Genomic DNA, 16408 nt, shown 5'->3' on the forward strand with positions numbered 1-16408 from the left:
TGGAATTTATGAGCATTTCCAGGGAAATACAGTTAATGGTAGTCCACTGACCCTGCCGCTCTTCAGTGGTGGATTAGGGTTTAGCTCATAAAAATGTGTTCAGAGTCTGGGATATTTTACTCACTTGTTGACAGTTTAGTTGGGTATCTTTGTGGGTTCAAATCTGAGCTGATATCCACAAGGCGGTCTAGAAAAATCCATGTAAATAATCAGGCTGCTCTCTGCTATTGATAGTTCTGTGCCTACAGATCAGGGATCATTTATTTGCATGTTTATAAAGATATATTGCTCTCTGTGTTTTTAAAGCACCTAAAACAAAGTGGCTTGGCCTCCCAGTACCATTGAGTGGCAAATAATTAGCAGAAGGGGAGCATTGTTCTGCTCCGTGCCTGGCAATGGTTGCCCATATTAGTATCTGCTTAGTGGATACAGTGTGCTGAGACACCTCCATTGGAGACAGATTCTTCTCAGGAATATCCTGGGAAAGAACAAGCAGCAATAGACATAAATTGGAAAACAGGAAATTCCATTTAAATATAAGAAAAAGCTGTAAGGGTGATTGAACACTAGAACAAATTCCCCTGAGAGGTTGTGGAGTCCCTATCTTTGGAGATATTCAAAACCCAACTGGATACAGTCCTGGGTAGCCTTCTCTAGTTGACCCTTCTATGAGCCGGGAGGTTGGACTTCACAATCTCTAAAGAAGCCTTGTACCCTCAGCAAATCTGTAGTTCTCTGATTTGTTTGACTGGGGCATAAATGGCTATGTCTGTGCTTCCCAAACAGGGCTGGCTGGTACCCAGTGTCTGCAGGCAAAGGCCTACATGCTCAGCAGCAGAGTCCTGAAAGATGCGCAGTGGGTCTGGGTGTGCAGGCTTGCTTCTGAACAACCTTCAGATATGGTCTAAGGGCTGCCATTAGGAAACCTGATCATAACCAATGTTACTGAGTCCTTTTTTTCCTGAACTACACTGATGGCTATCATGACATAAGATCGAGCAGCCAACTAATATCCTGAATTCCTATAGTGTTTGTCAGTGAAGTTTCAATAAGGGTCATCTGATAACCAGTAAGTCCAAAAAGCTTGCTAACTTCTTGTGCTCCTCTGCCAGGATGTTGCTGATAACTGTATTTACATTTCACAGGTGTGCAGTGCAATCCAGAATCAAGATTTCACTGTTATTGATGACTACTGCACTGGACTGCGAGCTCTTCTTTACCTGAAAAGCATCGAGGAACTCAAAGACTGGAATGGACAGAGTCCTGCAACCATGCGCCATCAGAAAGGAAAACCAATACCTAGAATTGCTGATTTGATAGGAAAGGTATGTTGTTTCATTGCCATTCCTCTATAAAGTTATGTCTATGCAATTCCATCTTTGTTGTATGTAACTACCTTGGTTAACCACTGCTGCTGTCACAACTAGTCACCAAGTCTTTTTTTATTCCTCCACGGTATTAGCAAATATCTGAGGGCAGCTTGATCAGACAAACTTGAAATGACTTGATATGCAATAACCTTTCTATTGTAAATATGATGTCTCCACCTTGATTATAGCAGCGTGTCTTTTTTTAAAGTGTAGGATGTAAAATTGCAATTGCATTGGAACTACTTGTTTTAATGCAACAACTCAATTCAGATTGATACTACTACTGTGCCAGAAGTGCCAGGGTGTTCCGCCCATAGTGCAATGTTCAGGAGATATGAAAGCCACCTAGCACTGGACTTGACCAGCTGAGAAGCTTCTGTCACAACCACGCTGCTGGTTGGAATGCTAGATCAGATAGCAGTGATTCTACTGACATCGTAACTGAGTATCTCATGGTCTTTCACGTGTACCAATTCTCATACCCTTTGCAAGGCAGGGAAAGTTCCAGGTGAGGAACAGCAACACTGAATAATAAATTCCACAAGGTCATTTAAACCTGGAAAGTGTGGTGGAATAGGAATGTAAACTATGGTCTCTCTGGAATCCTCTGGACTGTCTCTTCTCTCTGCTCTAGTAGTTCCCTACTACAAAAATATCTTTGGAGATTTTTCCAGATGCAGTAGATTGCAGCTGCCCCAATACTGCACACCCCTACACTAGGACACCTGCTGATCCATGCTGAGAAGCAGGGAGGTGTAACTGGCTTCCTACTGATGCCCTGCTGCCTACTGCTCTAAGCAAAATACCTGCACAGCAGGGAGGCAGAGCTTTTGTTTCTGGTTACTAGAGGGGATCACTTTGAAGACTGATTTCAGTTATACATCATGCCTATTGATTATCCTTCTAAAAATCTGATACAACACTGTTGAAAATGTTGTAAAAAGTAAAGAATTACAAAAGAATAGGATTTGGAGTGTCAAACACCTCCAAATCTCTGCTTATCATTGCTGATGACTGGAGTTGGATTTAGAAGGAGATTAGAGACTCCTGTATTATTGTTCTCTGTGGAGCTCTGAAAATTATAACATTACCTTTCAGGAGAAAAGACAATCCCATTCCTAAAGCTCTAAATAATACACTGCTTAAAAATAAAACAAGATATAAGCAGTTTCATTTTCATCTACTTATGTTAAGCAGTTAAACCAGTCTCAAAGGGTTGTATTCAAACTTCTTTTCTTTAACACCTGTGGAAGCATACACAGCATTTTCAATTCATGTGACAGAGATTTTTTGCAATTCTTCTTTAAAGCTGCATTCAGAGTTCTTTGTATTATCTTTTTATTTTACTAAACAGACAACCATTGTCAAAGATGTTTCTCATGTCCTTTTGATTGAGAAAAATATTACAAGTCTTAGTCTTTTCCGCTTGTCATACATCAATAATTAAATTTAAAAAGGTAGTGTGAAAAGATGCTTTAAGGGAGCATTTAATAATTCAAAGGAATCTTAACTTGAAACAGGTCACATGAAAAAGAATGGAAAACAAAGCCCTATGTAATCGTGTCTGGCTGGGTCTGTTAGACATTTAAAAGTAGCAAGACGTACAGAATATAAGTAATTGTGTATTTGATTGCCCTTAGCACAGAATTGTATCATTGGATCATTGCTACTAAATAATAAAATCTAAAGTTAACCAGGCTGCACCATTGATAAGGTAGTGATATATTTTAGACCAAAGCTCGGGATGTCTGTTCAGGAATGTACATTCAAGGGAAAAGGAAGAAAAATAATACAACATGGGTAAAGGGAAATACAATGATAAATGATCCTACTAGGGGCAATCAAATACAAAGGCTTGATATCATTAATATTTATAATATCATAATTAGCAAGACTGTGCCTAAGCAGTGTTATTAGTGTAACTAATTATGTTATCATAAACTATGTTAGCAATACTATAGGAATCAGTATTCTTACCTTCATAAATTATTATCAGTATTGGATTTCATGTACTTGTGCCTAGCAAATTCAGTTAAGTACTGCAGTTTCATCTGGACTCAAACACAAGTATCTAGCGTGCTTGGCAGCAAGTAATAACACACACTCTTGATTCTCTTTCTAAAATAAATTCACTGAAAAGGATGTCCTCACTCTTTATTTGGAAAAGAGGAGGTAGCCTACTGATGTGTATATTCTCATTGATAAAAGTAATTCATGTCCGTATCTTATACATAGACTAAAATGTGACAGTCAAAATCCTTCATTGCAATTTTTAAAACCTTCCAAGTTTTTTTTAAAAAAACTTCCGCATTACTGTAAGGCGAAATGCAGTTTCTTAAGTAAGACCCCACGAGAAACTAAACAGCAAATACTAATGAAGTTTGGATTTAAAAAGGAGAATCATTTTGATCAGTTCCTGTTCATATATCTACATTAATACAACTAATATTTTCATCCAGTAACTTCTAGTCCTTAACAAATGAGAAGAATCATGCTATTAGAAAATATATTGGAAACTCAAATGCTGTTTTTAGGTTTGTCACTGTTTTATAATGTGTTTGTTGGTCTATAGACCCTAAATTTATCATCTTTGAGGCAGCTGGTACATATTTTCTAATAGTCTTTTCTATAATGCTAGTTTTTCCCTGTTTGCTAATATAGTGGTTGCTGTTGCAGTCATTACTTGCCATTGTCCCAACATGTGACTTGTAATGCTATACTACCTGTAGTATCAGTGAGATTCCCACTTAAAAATGCTAACCTCAGTCATGGCTTCTAGTCACTGGGTGATTCTGTTTTCCTTAGCTCCACCAATTTTATTCATTCTTTACTAGGGTTGTAGCCTTTCTCCATAACCACTTCGAAGACAGTCCTTACTTAGATGCTGCATCAGACTCACAAAGGTGGACAGAGCCAGTCTTCAGGGCTTTCTTCCTCATTGCTTTTCTGATAGCTTATTTAGATTTATTTTTTTTTTCTGTGGTAGGAACTGAATTTTGAAACTTTGACACAGATGACTGTCGTTAATACCACCTCTGAATCACCTTTCTATTAAATGCATGAAACAAACCTTGTCAGCTTGTCTCAGCTATAATCTCAGTTTGCAAATCTAGGCACTGAGATGAGAGAGTGGCAAGGTAATGATGACACCATACTGCTTTCTCACTGAATTCCCTCAAGGAAGAACTTTTGTAAAAGGACACTTACCTCAGCATGAATGTAGACTGAGATCAAGTACATGATGCAATGAGGCAGACAGTTAAGATGTACGGCATGCTTTTACAACCCAAAATTATTAGGGTGGCTGCATAAGAGAGAGGGAGAGTGCAGTTAGTATCCTTATAATCCCAAATTAACTGAATTGTGTTTTAGAATCATGTTTCTGAGTTTCTTGGGAAGATATATCAACAGGAGTGATAAAGATAACTGTGTTCTCACTAGGCATCCAGACAAGGTACAGTATTCCCCAGAGGTCCAATTTGATCTCCCCTGCGTAGTCACTCTCTCACCTTGTCTGTTTATTACAGGAATCTTTTATTAGTTGCTCACTGATCTTACTCCAGGGAGCTGAAGTGATTATGTCCAAGAAACACACTGGTGTCAGCTGATGGTAACAGAAGTGGTATAGTGTGTTTCTATATAAACTTCCACCTAATGTCAGCTACAAAAATCATACTTAACACAGTGGCCTCTATATATGCCAGGTAGCTAAACATTAGAAATATGGCAATTTATGGGTTTATAAGAAGAGGTAAATATGCATAGATACTTAATAGATCACTTCCACCACCAGAAGGTTTGGGGAAAAAAAAAAAAAAAAAAAAAGACATTTGTTTCATCATGTCTAAAGGCTAATAATAATAAAGTAATAATTTAGGTGTCTTGATCTCAGAAATATCCTAAAGCTGAAGCAAACTCTTTTTCGTAGTGAATCCACATCAACTGTTGTTAGGATGGTGTTGTAATGAAAATGTTACAGCCTTATCTGATAAAAACACATCAATAGGCAGTTTCTCCAGCAAAGAGAATGATCCTGAACATGCACTATCCTGTGTATGAACTTCATTGAAAATTCTAATTACTGAAATTTAGCAAATTGCTGATTTTGTTCTCAAGTGCATGGACTTCCTGTTAAGACTAAAACATGCACTCCCTTAGAGTATTTATGGGTACTAGAAGCTGATTCTTGTGAGTAGTACCAACCTGCTACATTCTAACTTGGTTGTAGTCAAATCTAAATGGCTTTTTATATGGCAGAGAAAAAAAATAGCTTGCAAAACCTTGAATATTTCATATGAAATATTAAATTAGCTCTGCTATCAAATGAATAAAATGTGAACCACCAGCTGTGTAAGTACACTGTTGCCATGCATGCACCAAATTTTGTGTGCTTTCAGATTCTTCAGGGCCTGTGACTACCTTCACTGAGCAGAGGTTTTTACCCCTCACATTTGGCAGTGCTCCTTGTGGTCTGCTGTTTGGGAAGGCAAGGCTTTCCAGTATGGTAAAGAACTGTCCTCATTTCCAGCAATGTGTATTTGCTAGAAATGCAGAAACATCATCAAATGGTGGTTCAGAGATCACATTTAAAATGACCGTTAGTGAAGAAACCTTTTTTCCCTTACTCCCATTGCCAATTCTGAAAAAGAGTAAGAGAGGGAAGAAAAGATGGATTTTAGGTGAATCTCCCAGCATTTGCAAGCCAAAAGCAATCTCTGGCCCAAACAATACGTGAAGAAAGAACCTCTCTAATGTTATTTTTTTTTCATAATGGGTCTATTATGGAAGTTTATGTTGTGATTATCTACAGCGTTGTTTCTTAGGAAGACCATAGTTTGTTATATGAAATGTATCTTCCCTAACAGTGAAGCCATTTGCTGTAGAAATGGATAGAAGAAAAGGAACTAGGATTATTAAGGTGGATGTAAGTAGTTTAATCTTTGTGGGTTTTATATGTACTGTATGCTAAATTTGCTTTAAGCACTGAGTTTAAAGTTTGATATTCACAGCCAGTAAATGTGGCTATTAAGAAACGATGTATTCACATTAACTCCTTGGCTGTGGTGGTTTTAGTGTGTTCACTGCTGGCAACCGACATCAAGCCAGGAAAATCCAACTCTTGATGCAAAAGGATTTAAAAAAAAAAAAAAAAAAAACGGGCACTGCCAAAAATACATAATTCTTTTTTTGTACTCTGCAGTTTGTTTTACTTAGGAAAACGGCCTGGTCATACCCTGCAGCATGCATTCATTACAGTGATCTTTGACTGGCAGATGCAGAGTAATAAGATGCATATTTTAGTGCTTATTATAATACCCTGTCCAAAAACAACTTGACAAATTTGTGATTTCGACAGTATCTCATTTTGCTGGCTGCAGTGCTCTGTGATTGCCTGGTCCACGTGGCTTCCAGATTATGCATACCACCAATACTGCTCATTAAAATGGCCACAGTTCACCAGTTTCGGTAGCTTGGAACGAACTTGGAATGAATTATTATACAACAAAGAGGCTGCTGTCATGCAGAACAAAAGACAAGCAAAAGAGAGCTTTGGCTTAATGAGGCTAAGTGAGTGTCTCCCCTGCATCACCAGCTACTTGACGGCCTTTGAGCATGGATTTTTTTCTCCACAGGCCAAAACCTTTGGTCTATTATTTTGTGTTTATGCACCTTGAGGCTAATATACATTTTAATATGCTGCACATGGAGAAAAAAATCAGCCATTAGATTAGAACATGTGCACTCCCTGTTAAGTTAATGACAGCCGAACATAGAGATAAATTTAGGTTTTCATATTTAATTATAGCACAGCGCAGTACGTTTAGCAAGGATAAATTGCACTATTATTATGCTTCATTTTTTTTTGACATCTTTTCATATTAACCATGCGCACTTACCCCCACTTCCTCCCCAGTGTCACACATAATGTCTCTGTGCATCATCCTTCCCTAACACCATTAATTTTTTATTCTGTACAGTTGTATATGTATTGTTGTATTTGTTACTTAGGGTTAGCTTGCTAGCTGGTTAAAAACTTCAAAACAGCCCTCATGTTAGGTGATCTACATAAGCAATAGGGACAGAAAAGGCACAGAAGGAATTGGCTGATGTGCCCAGACATGGCTTCTCACATCTGCTGTCAGAGCAGGGCTTCCCAGCCCTTCCTGCTGGATGTTTTCAGTGCAGTGCACCCTGTCTGTGGCTGCAGGTGCCCCTTTCTCAACCAGCTAAATTAGAAAACCCAGAGAAATAATGCATGTAAGTTTTAATTAGTTCCGCGGAATTACATAGTTGGATAGTATTAATATGGACAATAGTGAAGAATTTAGCATTGTTTTAGTGTATAGGAACTAAAGGAGAGCTAAGGTTGCTAGGTGGCATGTGCATTTGTTGGGAATTCGAACATGCATAGTCTCCGTTTGTCATAGCTGTCACTCCAAGAATGGCATCAGGATTTAGGCCAGACTTCAGCCTTGTAGAAGATGATATGAAATTGAAAGTAGAGGCAAGATGGTGCACAGTTCAGGCTTTACGTGTCCTTATCAAGTTTTAATGGGAATCTTTGACAATTTCTGTGCTACCATGGATTTGGTGGTGATGTTGGACCATTTGTCGCTACCTGAGAGATTTGATTTCAACTCAGGGCTGAGCTATTCAGGTTGCTGTAGCTTGTGTAAATTTTTTTGCATGCTTCACAAAATTAAAGAAATACCACTATTTTCCAAAGTGGATTAGAGCAGGTAATAACTCATAGGAAGAAGATTTTCCTACTCCTGCTGTGTGTATAAGCAAGTAGAAGATATTATGCTACAGGCTTATTCCTAGATTATTCCTTATTGGATAGTTGTTTTGTGACAAAAGACACTGTGGCTTGATGACCAGAGGGTCATGACAGGAATAATAATCACCATATGAAAGGGTGTCTGGATCTTGGTGATAAAGCATTCCTCATTGCAATCAGTCAGCACTTGCTGGTGCAAGAATTTTCCTCAATGGCAGAGATCAGCTTTTTCATATTCATTGAAAGCAAATCAGTCTCTCTCTCCCCTTCCCCCAATCTCTTCCTCCAGCCTTGGGTTCAGTACCAGCGTTTACTGCCGGAGAGATTTTTCTTTGTCAGGTGTAACTACAGAGTTTGGGGATGTTTAGGACACTGCAATATTCATGGGATTGGTATTAGTTGCAAAGCCTTTTTCTTTGTGTCCTCACTGGGTAAAGCCCTGGTCAGTAGTGACTGATATCTAATTGTCTAGAGTTCAAGCACTCAAATATCAGCAATTAATTTGTGTGTGCAAAACTGTTCTCCCTGATTTTCACAGATTTTGATGCAAATGGCATCTGTGAAAGCAAGGTTGTGCCTTTCAAAATGTAAGATATAATTACTAGTCTAAGAACCTGATGATATGAAATTCTTCCTCTAGAATCTACCCCTGGTGAGACAAGTCATTTATTAACAATATTATGTATTTCTAAGCAGTACTTCTAACCATCTTATTATTCATTAAGAACTGGTAAAATGCTCAATATTATCTGAGGTGTAGTCTTATGGAGATGCAGTTTATATCCTACACCCAGTTTATATCCTATACCCAGGTAGCTTAGAAACATATATGCAATGAGAAATGTCTCTGCTGTAACTACAGGTAGCTATTACTAGTAAAAGCTGCTTTTATTTGTGTCCTCATTTTGTTTATGGTCCTAGTCACAGATGGACTTAATGATGTGCATGTGAAGACTGGGGCTCTTAGCCTTTGAAATAAACATTGTCCCTTAAACTTCTCAGCTGAGGAAGCTGTCTACCTAGATAGCACGCTGCTCTGTGAGCCACAATGCTCGTGTAAGGAAAGCACAAAACAAATTCTGTACAATTGGCCATAGCAGACTAAATATTATTTTTCAGACTGTTTCCCAAGAACTGCTTTATTCTTGTTCTAGTTTTGAGAGGGATTTTGTGACTTCTCAGTTAATTTTCTTGACACATCTTAAGTGATTTAGGAGTGGATTTGGTCCTTAAATGCAGCCCTAGGTGTAGTGAAATACACAGATGTTCCAGAAATGTGGAAAGTGATTTATGGGGAGAGGCTAAAGAAGCTAAACTTTAAAGTGTCCATATGTCCTTTCTAAACGACATGTGTAAACATTACAGGTGAAGAACTCAGTGGTCTACAAATATTTGAGGTTTGCAATCAATTGAGAGAGAGGAATTTTATGATGTAGAGTGAGAATTCAACCAAGACTGATGAGTTGAATTTGAAAAAAAAAAAAAATGTTCAGGAAGAGGAGCAGAAAAATTATCCTGATTGGAAGGCAAGCCTTTTTGTAGAAATGATGGTGGTTTCATGCTGTGTTGCTGAGATTAAAGGAAGGGAAGACTTTTAAGACTTGAATGTGTGAAGTCTAGCAAAAGTCCCGCCAGGAGAAATTTCAGGTTTCCACGAGTACGTGCTGGGCACATAGACCTTTCCTGTCTGATTTTCACATGTTAGTGTATAGCCCTTTCCAGCATTTCAGCTGTGCACTAAGGGCTACCCTTGGAAGCCATTGCATCCTAACATGTCTTTAGACAGTGGCTCAGTGATAGCTGCTGGAGCCAACAGTATCTAACCATACACAATTGAGATGTCTTTCTGCTTAATGATTAAGACCATCCTTAAGGATCATGATTATGTCCTTTCCCACTCATTTTATTTTCATTGCAAATAAAAAGCAGTGAAATTTTTCCTGTAATCATCTGTGTTTCTGATCCAACCACATGGATACCCCAGCTCTGAAGGCAGTACTTTCTGAGTTTTATGGACAAATGGATTAGAAATGTCCTTCTGTTTCATTGCCCATTAGCCATACATTGGCACAGGGCAACTGCCCCCTGTAACTGACAGGAGATGTTGGGCACCCCATTTCTACACATAGAGTTGAGAAAAGAGATTTCTGCACTTGCTGACCTATCCATGCTGTACAGAATTCATTAAGGGCCTGGAACCATGTTTGGGTTGTTCCAGGGAGAAATTACAGCCAGCCTGTAATCTGCAGCTCCGGAGCACGTTGGGGCTCTGTAATAGTTCGAAGGGGCCTGGCAAGAATTTTATTGATTTTCTGGGATCTCATTCAGGCTGATTGTGCTTGGATACTCTGATGGTTGATGTTTAAGAACACCTAGCCTAGCTATTATTAAGAAGGTGGGTCTAATCCTGTTGGTAAGACCTTGTTTGCCCTTCATTCAACTGAGCAGATAAGTTTTAATGAAATAGCTCCTTTTTATTTTTTATGCCACATCTCTGTTTTTGATTGCTACATTTGGAACTACCCAGCATAAGTCAATGCATAACCCATATATTGTTCAGGATATTATCATGTCATGTTCCTTCATTCCTTCATTAATCATTTTGTCCATTTCCTGTTTGATTGCTTGGAATAATTAATGCATTTGTTGCTATTACTATGTAGTTTTTCTTCCAAGTTGCTGATTTATTTATACATACAAACTATAAAATACTGTGTTATTTTGTACAGTATGCCTGGATTCATGAGAAACCCAGAAGCTTATCACTGAAATACTGCATGTGGTATTTTTTTACATCTTTCAAGACCAGACCTCGCAGTTGAGTTTAAAGTAGTTGAATTCTGTAAGCTATCTATTATAATTTTATTTACTTATATTACTTATCATTACATCATAGAGCATTGCATACTAGATGCTAATCATTACTTAATATTTCCTGAATAGTTGTGTTCTCATTTAAAATATTACATATATGCCAAAAGGCATTCTTTCCAATTCCAGACTAAAAATTTAATCCAGACTCAGCAGCATTTTTTCACTCCCTTTACTGAGCCTTCTTTCAAATGCTGAGCACTCCTGACATTTTGGAGTGTCCATTTAAAAAATTTCCATTTGTAAATTGAAAACCAGAAAGCTCATCAAAAACCACAAAGCTCTATAAGCACAAATATATCTACATGTTCTCTTTTGCTCAAAATGTATCACTAAACTACAAACAACTCACATGTCATTGACATTAGCATAAATGACATTCTGAAGCCTCTAAACGTACCTGTTATAGCAGGAGCACCAGGAATCCTTTGGCAACTGTAGCACGAATATGGGTTTCATAATCAACATTTATAAAAGAGCATCCAGCAAGAGTGAGCATGGTCTTTAGGGGCTGCTGCTCAGGGTGGTACAGAGCAAATTTAATTAATGTCTCATGGTCCAGAATTACCCTCTTTCTCTTCACAACAAAATCATAATCATTTATTTGATAGACTCCAGCCATTTTAATAGCAAGTTTGTCAAAGCTCAGCTTTTGACCTACAGTGCCTGCTCTGTGGGTGGATGTCTATGCCTGCTGCTGGATTTTGGCCATAATTACCAGATGGAGGAGAAAGTGTTTACATTTTTCTATAGGACTTAATTTATTTCTCTGTTGTTTATCACTGAAGTATTGTAGTCTATGGGGTGTGAATTGTTTGTAAAGTTATTTATAACAACATTGAGTGATGAACTTACAGTCTGAAAGGCTTGAAAGTCTGCCTCCATTTAGAAAACAAAACAAAGCAACAACAAAAACAATAACATTTCCTTCTCATCCACTTTGAACCTTTGTTTTAGAAACCCAGGACTGAGTATTGTCACCAGCCACATTTAAGCCTATCTAGCTCAAAGACAAGTAATTCTCTGCTGTTAGGTCCTACCCCAACTGACTGACTGTTCATTTAGAAAGTGGAATTGGATCAAAGTATAGCAAATGGTTCTTGAGATGCACCTAGGTACATTGAATATTTACTTCCACATTTCTAGTGGAATTAATGTTAGTTCAGTTAAAAATAATTTTGAACTCATTCAAAGCTAGCTTTGCACAATTAGCCAGCTTCAGCTATGAAAGGGACTGTGTCACAACATAACTTGCTTTCAGTTTCAAGTGTTGAGAGGTTATGCAGAGTTATCGGTCCAAGATACTTCTATAGTCCAATGTCCAAGATAATTCTCTTGCAATGAAAACCTAGAGAATCAAGGATTAGATAGGTAGCAGTGGATACATCAGAACATCAGCTCATAACCATAGTCAACTCTTCCTGTCTCAGTCCCACAAGGGTAATTTAATTTTTCTTCCTGTCTTGCAGCTCATAAACATGCTTCTCTTCACAACACACACCATATGCCATTGGAAAAGGGCTGTAAAGTTTTATAGATATATTTGAGGGTATTATAAAAGGATAATAAAGTAAAAATAATGCAAAGAAATAGAAAATATTGAACAAGTGAATTAAAATATTAGGCTGGGATAGTTTCATTGCATTTGGTTTCTACTTGGTTGTTACAGTCATAAAGAGGTAGAATTCTTTTTTAGAGTTAAGAAAAATAAGAAATTTGATTCTAAAAGTAATTGTAAAAATTTGTTTAAACAATTTTAGCACATTGCTGAAGACTGTTTAGTTTTAGCTAAATCAGTATAAACTGATTTCTGTTTTATTTATTTATTTATTTTGAAACATTTTAAATGGTTTTGGGGAAATAGTTCTATAATGATATCCATTTTCCTGTTTAGAAGTAAATATTATATAAAATGATCATCTTGAATGAGAAGACGGACAGTAGGTCAGTCTGCAGACTTGAGAAGCAGTTTACCTACTTTTTCCCAGACAGAACTTCTGCAACTCAAAATTTCCATTCCAAAATGTTGTTTTTTTTTTCCCTCTGAAATAAGCCGATACTAGACATTTGAACTCTTTTCATGTAAAGAGTCTCCCAGAAACGGTTGCAAAGACAAAATATTTCAGGGTTTCTCTTGCATTATAGGCCCATTTTGCCTTGAAATCTTCTGTCATGAATCCTGGTAACTCTCATGTCCACGTCCTGACTACTGTATGCAAAGTGTGCTGTAAAAGAGACTGTCTGGAGATGAAAATCTCGTAGTGTTTGTCTGGGCTTAAGTTTTGGAGGAATTTTTGAAAAATAACTTGTAGCTTGAACCAGTTGTTAAGTGAGCTTGGCCAAAGAGTTCAGTTTTATTTGTGCCCCCGATAGCTTGTATGTACACAAGAACAATAAGGCTTTAAGTAGGCTACTGTAAATTTTACTGTGATTAATGATTGTATCTAAAATTATTCTTTGCCCCTTATCACAGCACTCAGAAACTTCAGATAAATGCTGGAACCTACTTAGCTTTGTCTCACTACAGGGGTATGTTCTTTTCCACAACTTACCAAGAAAAAAAAAAAAAAGGAGAAGACATATATATGTCCTACAAGACATATAAAGAATACGGCATGAAACTCAGAGTATCTGTATCGGTTTTTCAGGGGGGATGCTTGAAATGAATTAGACTATTTTCCAGGGAAAACTTATGGCACACTGCTTGTGTATAAATTAACAACAATGAAAGTGGTAAATTAAAATTGCGACATCGATTTCATTTTTAGCTCTGCTTTGCATTTATATAGAAAGATTTATTACTGTGATTTACCTTCCACTAAGAGGTAAAAGAAAAGAAAGCATAAAGTAGCAGTGGTTGTAATTATCTCCTAAAAAACTTCAGCTTGCAAAAAATGCTGCAGCAGGTCTGCTCAGAAGCATAAGTTATTGAAAGCACACAAGGCTCATTCTCCCTCCATTTTCTAGGCTGAATTCCCAGCATTTTCCAACATGGCAGTTCAGCTGCAAGGTTCAGCACATATTGAAGGGAAGACCCATCTGCCACATCAGATCAAGTACTGACCTCCACCTTTTCTGTTTGGTTGGTTGGTTCATTGGTTGGCTTTGGTTTGGTTCAGGTTGGTTTGGTTTTTGTTTTCTCTGCATCTCAGCATGTGCTGGAAACCTGGAGTGGTTGTGGTGTGGAAGCCCTAGATCGACTGTCCCAGGACAGAATAACAAACCAGGTCTTGGCTCTTTTCTTCAGCAGTCAGTACCAAAGATCCTTTGCTTCTTATGTGCTAGCTTAAACCCCCACAGTGAAGGCTATACTCCACGACTCCATTCATTCCTTGTGCTTGTTGGATTTTCAGCAATGCGCTTTCTCTAATACAGATGTCTAAGGTGACTGAGGTGGTTTAGGGGCATGTCCTAAACTGTGGAACAAGCTCCCACAGGATTTAAGAATCAATTAGTGCCTTTGCCTTTCACCCTGAGTGTAAAAGGCACTTTTTCAACTTTGTCTTATCTCTGCAGAAGTATATCTGCACTGCTGCTTGCGTTTCTTTTTACAGGAAGGAAATTAGTAAAATCTTAACAAAACAAAACAGCCTGCCCTGTACCCGAAGAATGAGAATGAGAGAGCAGGTGAGCCACACAAGATAGGTGGAGTTCATTAGTTAGCAGACATTGCTGGGATATTTTAATGATGAAGGAAGCATAAAACCTTTGCAAGAGAAGACAACAGTATGAAGCAAGTGTCCATTTTATCTCATTTCTTTTGTCTTCTGAAACAGAAACAGAGTCATGAGAGGCAGGCTCAAGAAACCTAATTAAATACTGAAAGGAAATGAAAATTAGTTCCCAGTTCTGCTGCCGAGACTGATTTTGTGCATACTCAATTTATATTATTTTCAGAGAAAAAGTAAGACATTAAGACTAGAATTCTCAAGGTATTTCTCATTCTTGAAGACAGGGACAAGATTTCTGGGCTACTCTTCATATATGATCCATACTCTCAGTGTTGTCATTAGGACCTGCCAAATATTTGCCATAGAAAGTTTCATAACAAGTTTCCTTGTTATAAAAATGAATCGGTGAACCCCCAGATTTACTCATTTCATTAGGAGAAAGTGTTTAAAGACTTTGAAGCATTTTTTTTTTCTAAAACAAACAAACAAACAAAAAAAAAAAAACTAATCATGAAATGAGCTGAGTTCCCATTGAAATCACCAACACTCAATTTTTAAATCTGTGATTTCACTTAGAAAGGAGGGTAAAATCAAAATCTGATTATCAATCTGTGCCATTGTCAGTATCAGTGTCACTGATGCCAGTGAATGTGCCTAAAAGAAAATTTAATAGCATCCTGACAATGTTTTGCTTCTTATTTAAGACTACATTGGCATTATGAAAGGAATCCTTTGTGTAAAATGGCTGTATAATGGAGAAATCACATATCTTAAGGACATGCCTGGTGCAGGATCTTCCTTTGAGACTAGACTGAAGATAAATCTCAGACTTTGGCTTTATGCCGGGACTTTGTTTGTTTGTTTGTTTGTTTTTAAAGTTGCATATTTACTTTGCCTATTTCTGAAGATGAAAAATGTTTCATTAAATGTTAAAAACCGCAGTGATATCTGCGTTAAGTAACTCCACACTAGGACTTTTTATGGTTACGCATTAAGTCTTGTAAGTCTGGTCCCAGAATGTCCCTCATGACAGAGAATAGCATTTACTGAAACTAGTTGGATGTTACACTGTTTTACTTCAATCTGCCTGGGCACTGACATCAGAAATGACTAGATTCCTACAGGCACCTAACTTCAGAAAGTAGAGGGATGTCTGCACTTTCAAATTACATGTGCCCAGGAATATTCCTGGGTACTTAGGCCAGCTGGCACTGAGCAGCCTGTGCCAATGATCAGAAGCTGTTAGTCTCCAAAGCAGGTTGGCTTACGGCAGGCTGCCTGCTGGGAACAGCTCCTGGAGCATGCCGACTTCCAAAGCCTCTCCAGGAATTGCCTGGGACACTGATAGTGAGCACAGGCCAAAAAGCGTTACAGCTTTTTTAGGGCAGATGACAACATCCTTATGCTCAGGAATATTCCCAGCCATGTTTACTACTGTGGATATAGACTGAGACTCTAGCAAAAGGATTTAAAAATAAAAAAAATAAAAGAGAAAACGCAGTGATTATGGCAGTATACGTGTGGGCATGAACAATGGACAGATGGGCATAAAAATGAGCTATACTGGATGTTTGTGAGCATTGCACTGGGAAAAATAGCTCTAAAAGCCTGAGGCTCCAAAATCAAGAAAACTAGTGAGAATTTTTAGAAGCATTCTGGAAATGTCTTCTGTGTAAAATAAAATAGGATTTAATGTAACGTGTGTGTGAGTAATA

General features: G+C 37.8%; 1 protein-coding gene across 2 annotated transcripts in view; it reads left to right on the top strand.

Moving 5' to 3' along the window:
* Positions 1–16408, top strand: part of DPYD (dihydropyrimidine dehydrogenase) — a 355462-nt gene that overhangs the window by 309834 nt on the left and 29220 nt on the right. For both annotated transcript variants that reach the window (XM_068690107.1, XM_068690108.1), the window contains one exon: positions 1146–1325. In XM_068690107.1, coding sequence (XP_068546208.1) covers positions 1146–1325 — 180 coding nt within the window. The remainder of the gene's footprint in view (positions 1–1145; positions 1326–16408) is intronic.

Source organism: Anas acuta, chromosome 8 (assembly GCF_963932015.1).
Source record: "Anas acuta chromosome 8, bAnaAcu1.1, whole genome shotgun sequence".
Lineage (NCBI taxonomy): Eukaryota > Metazoa > Chordata > Aves > Anseriformes > Anatidae > Anas > Anas acuta.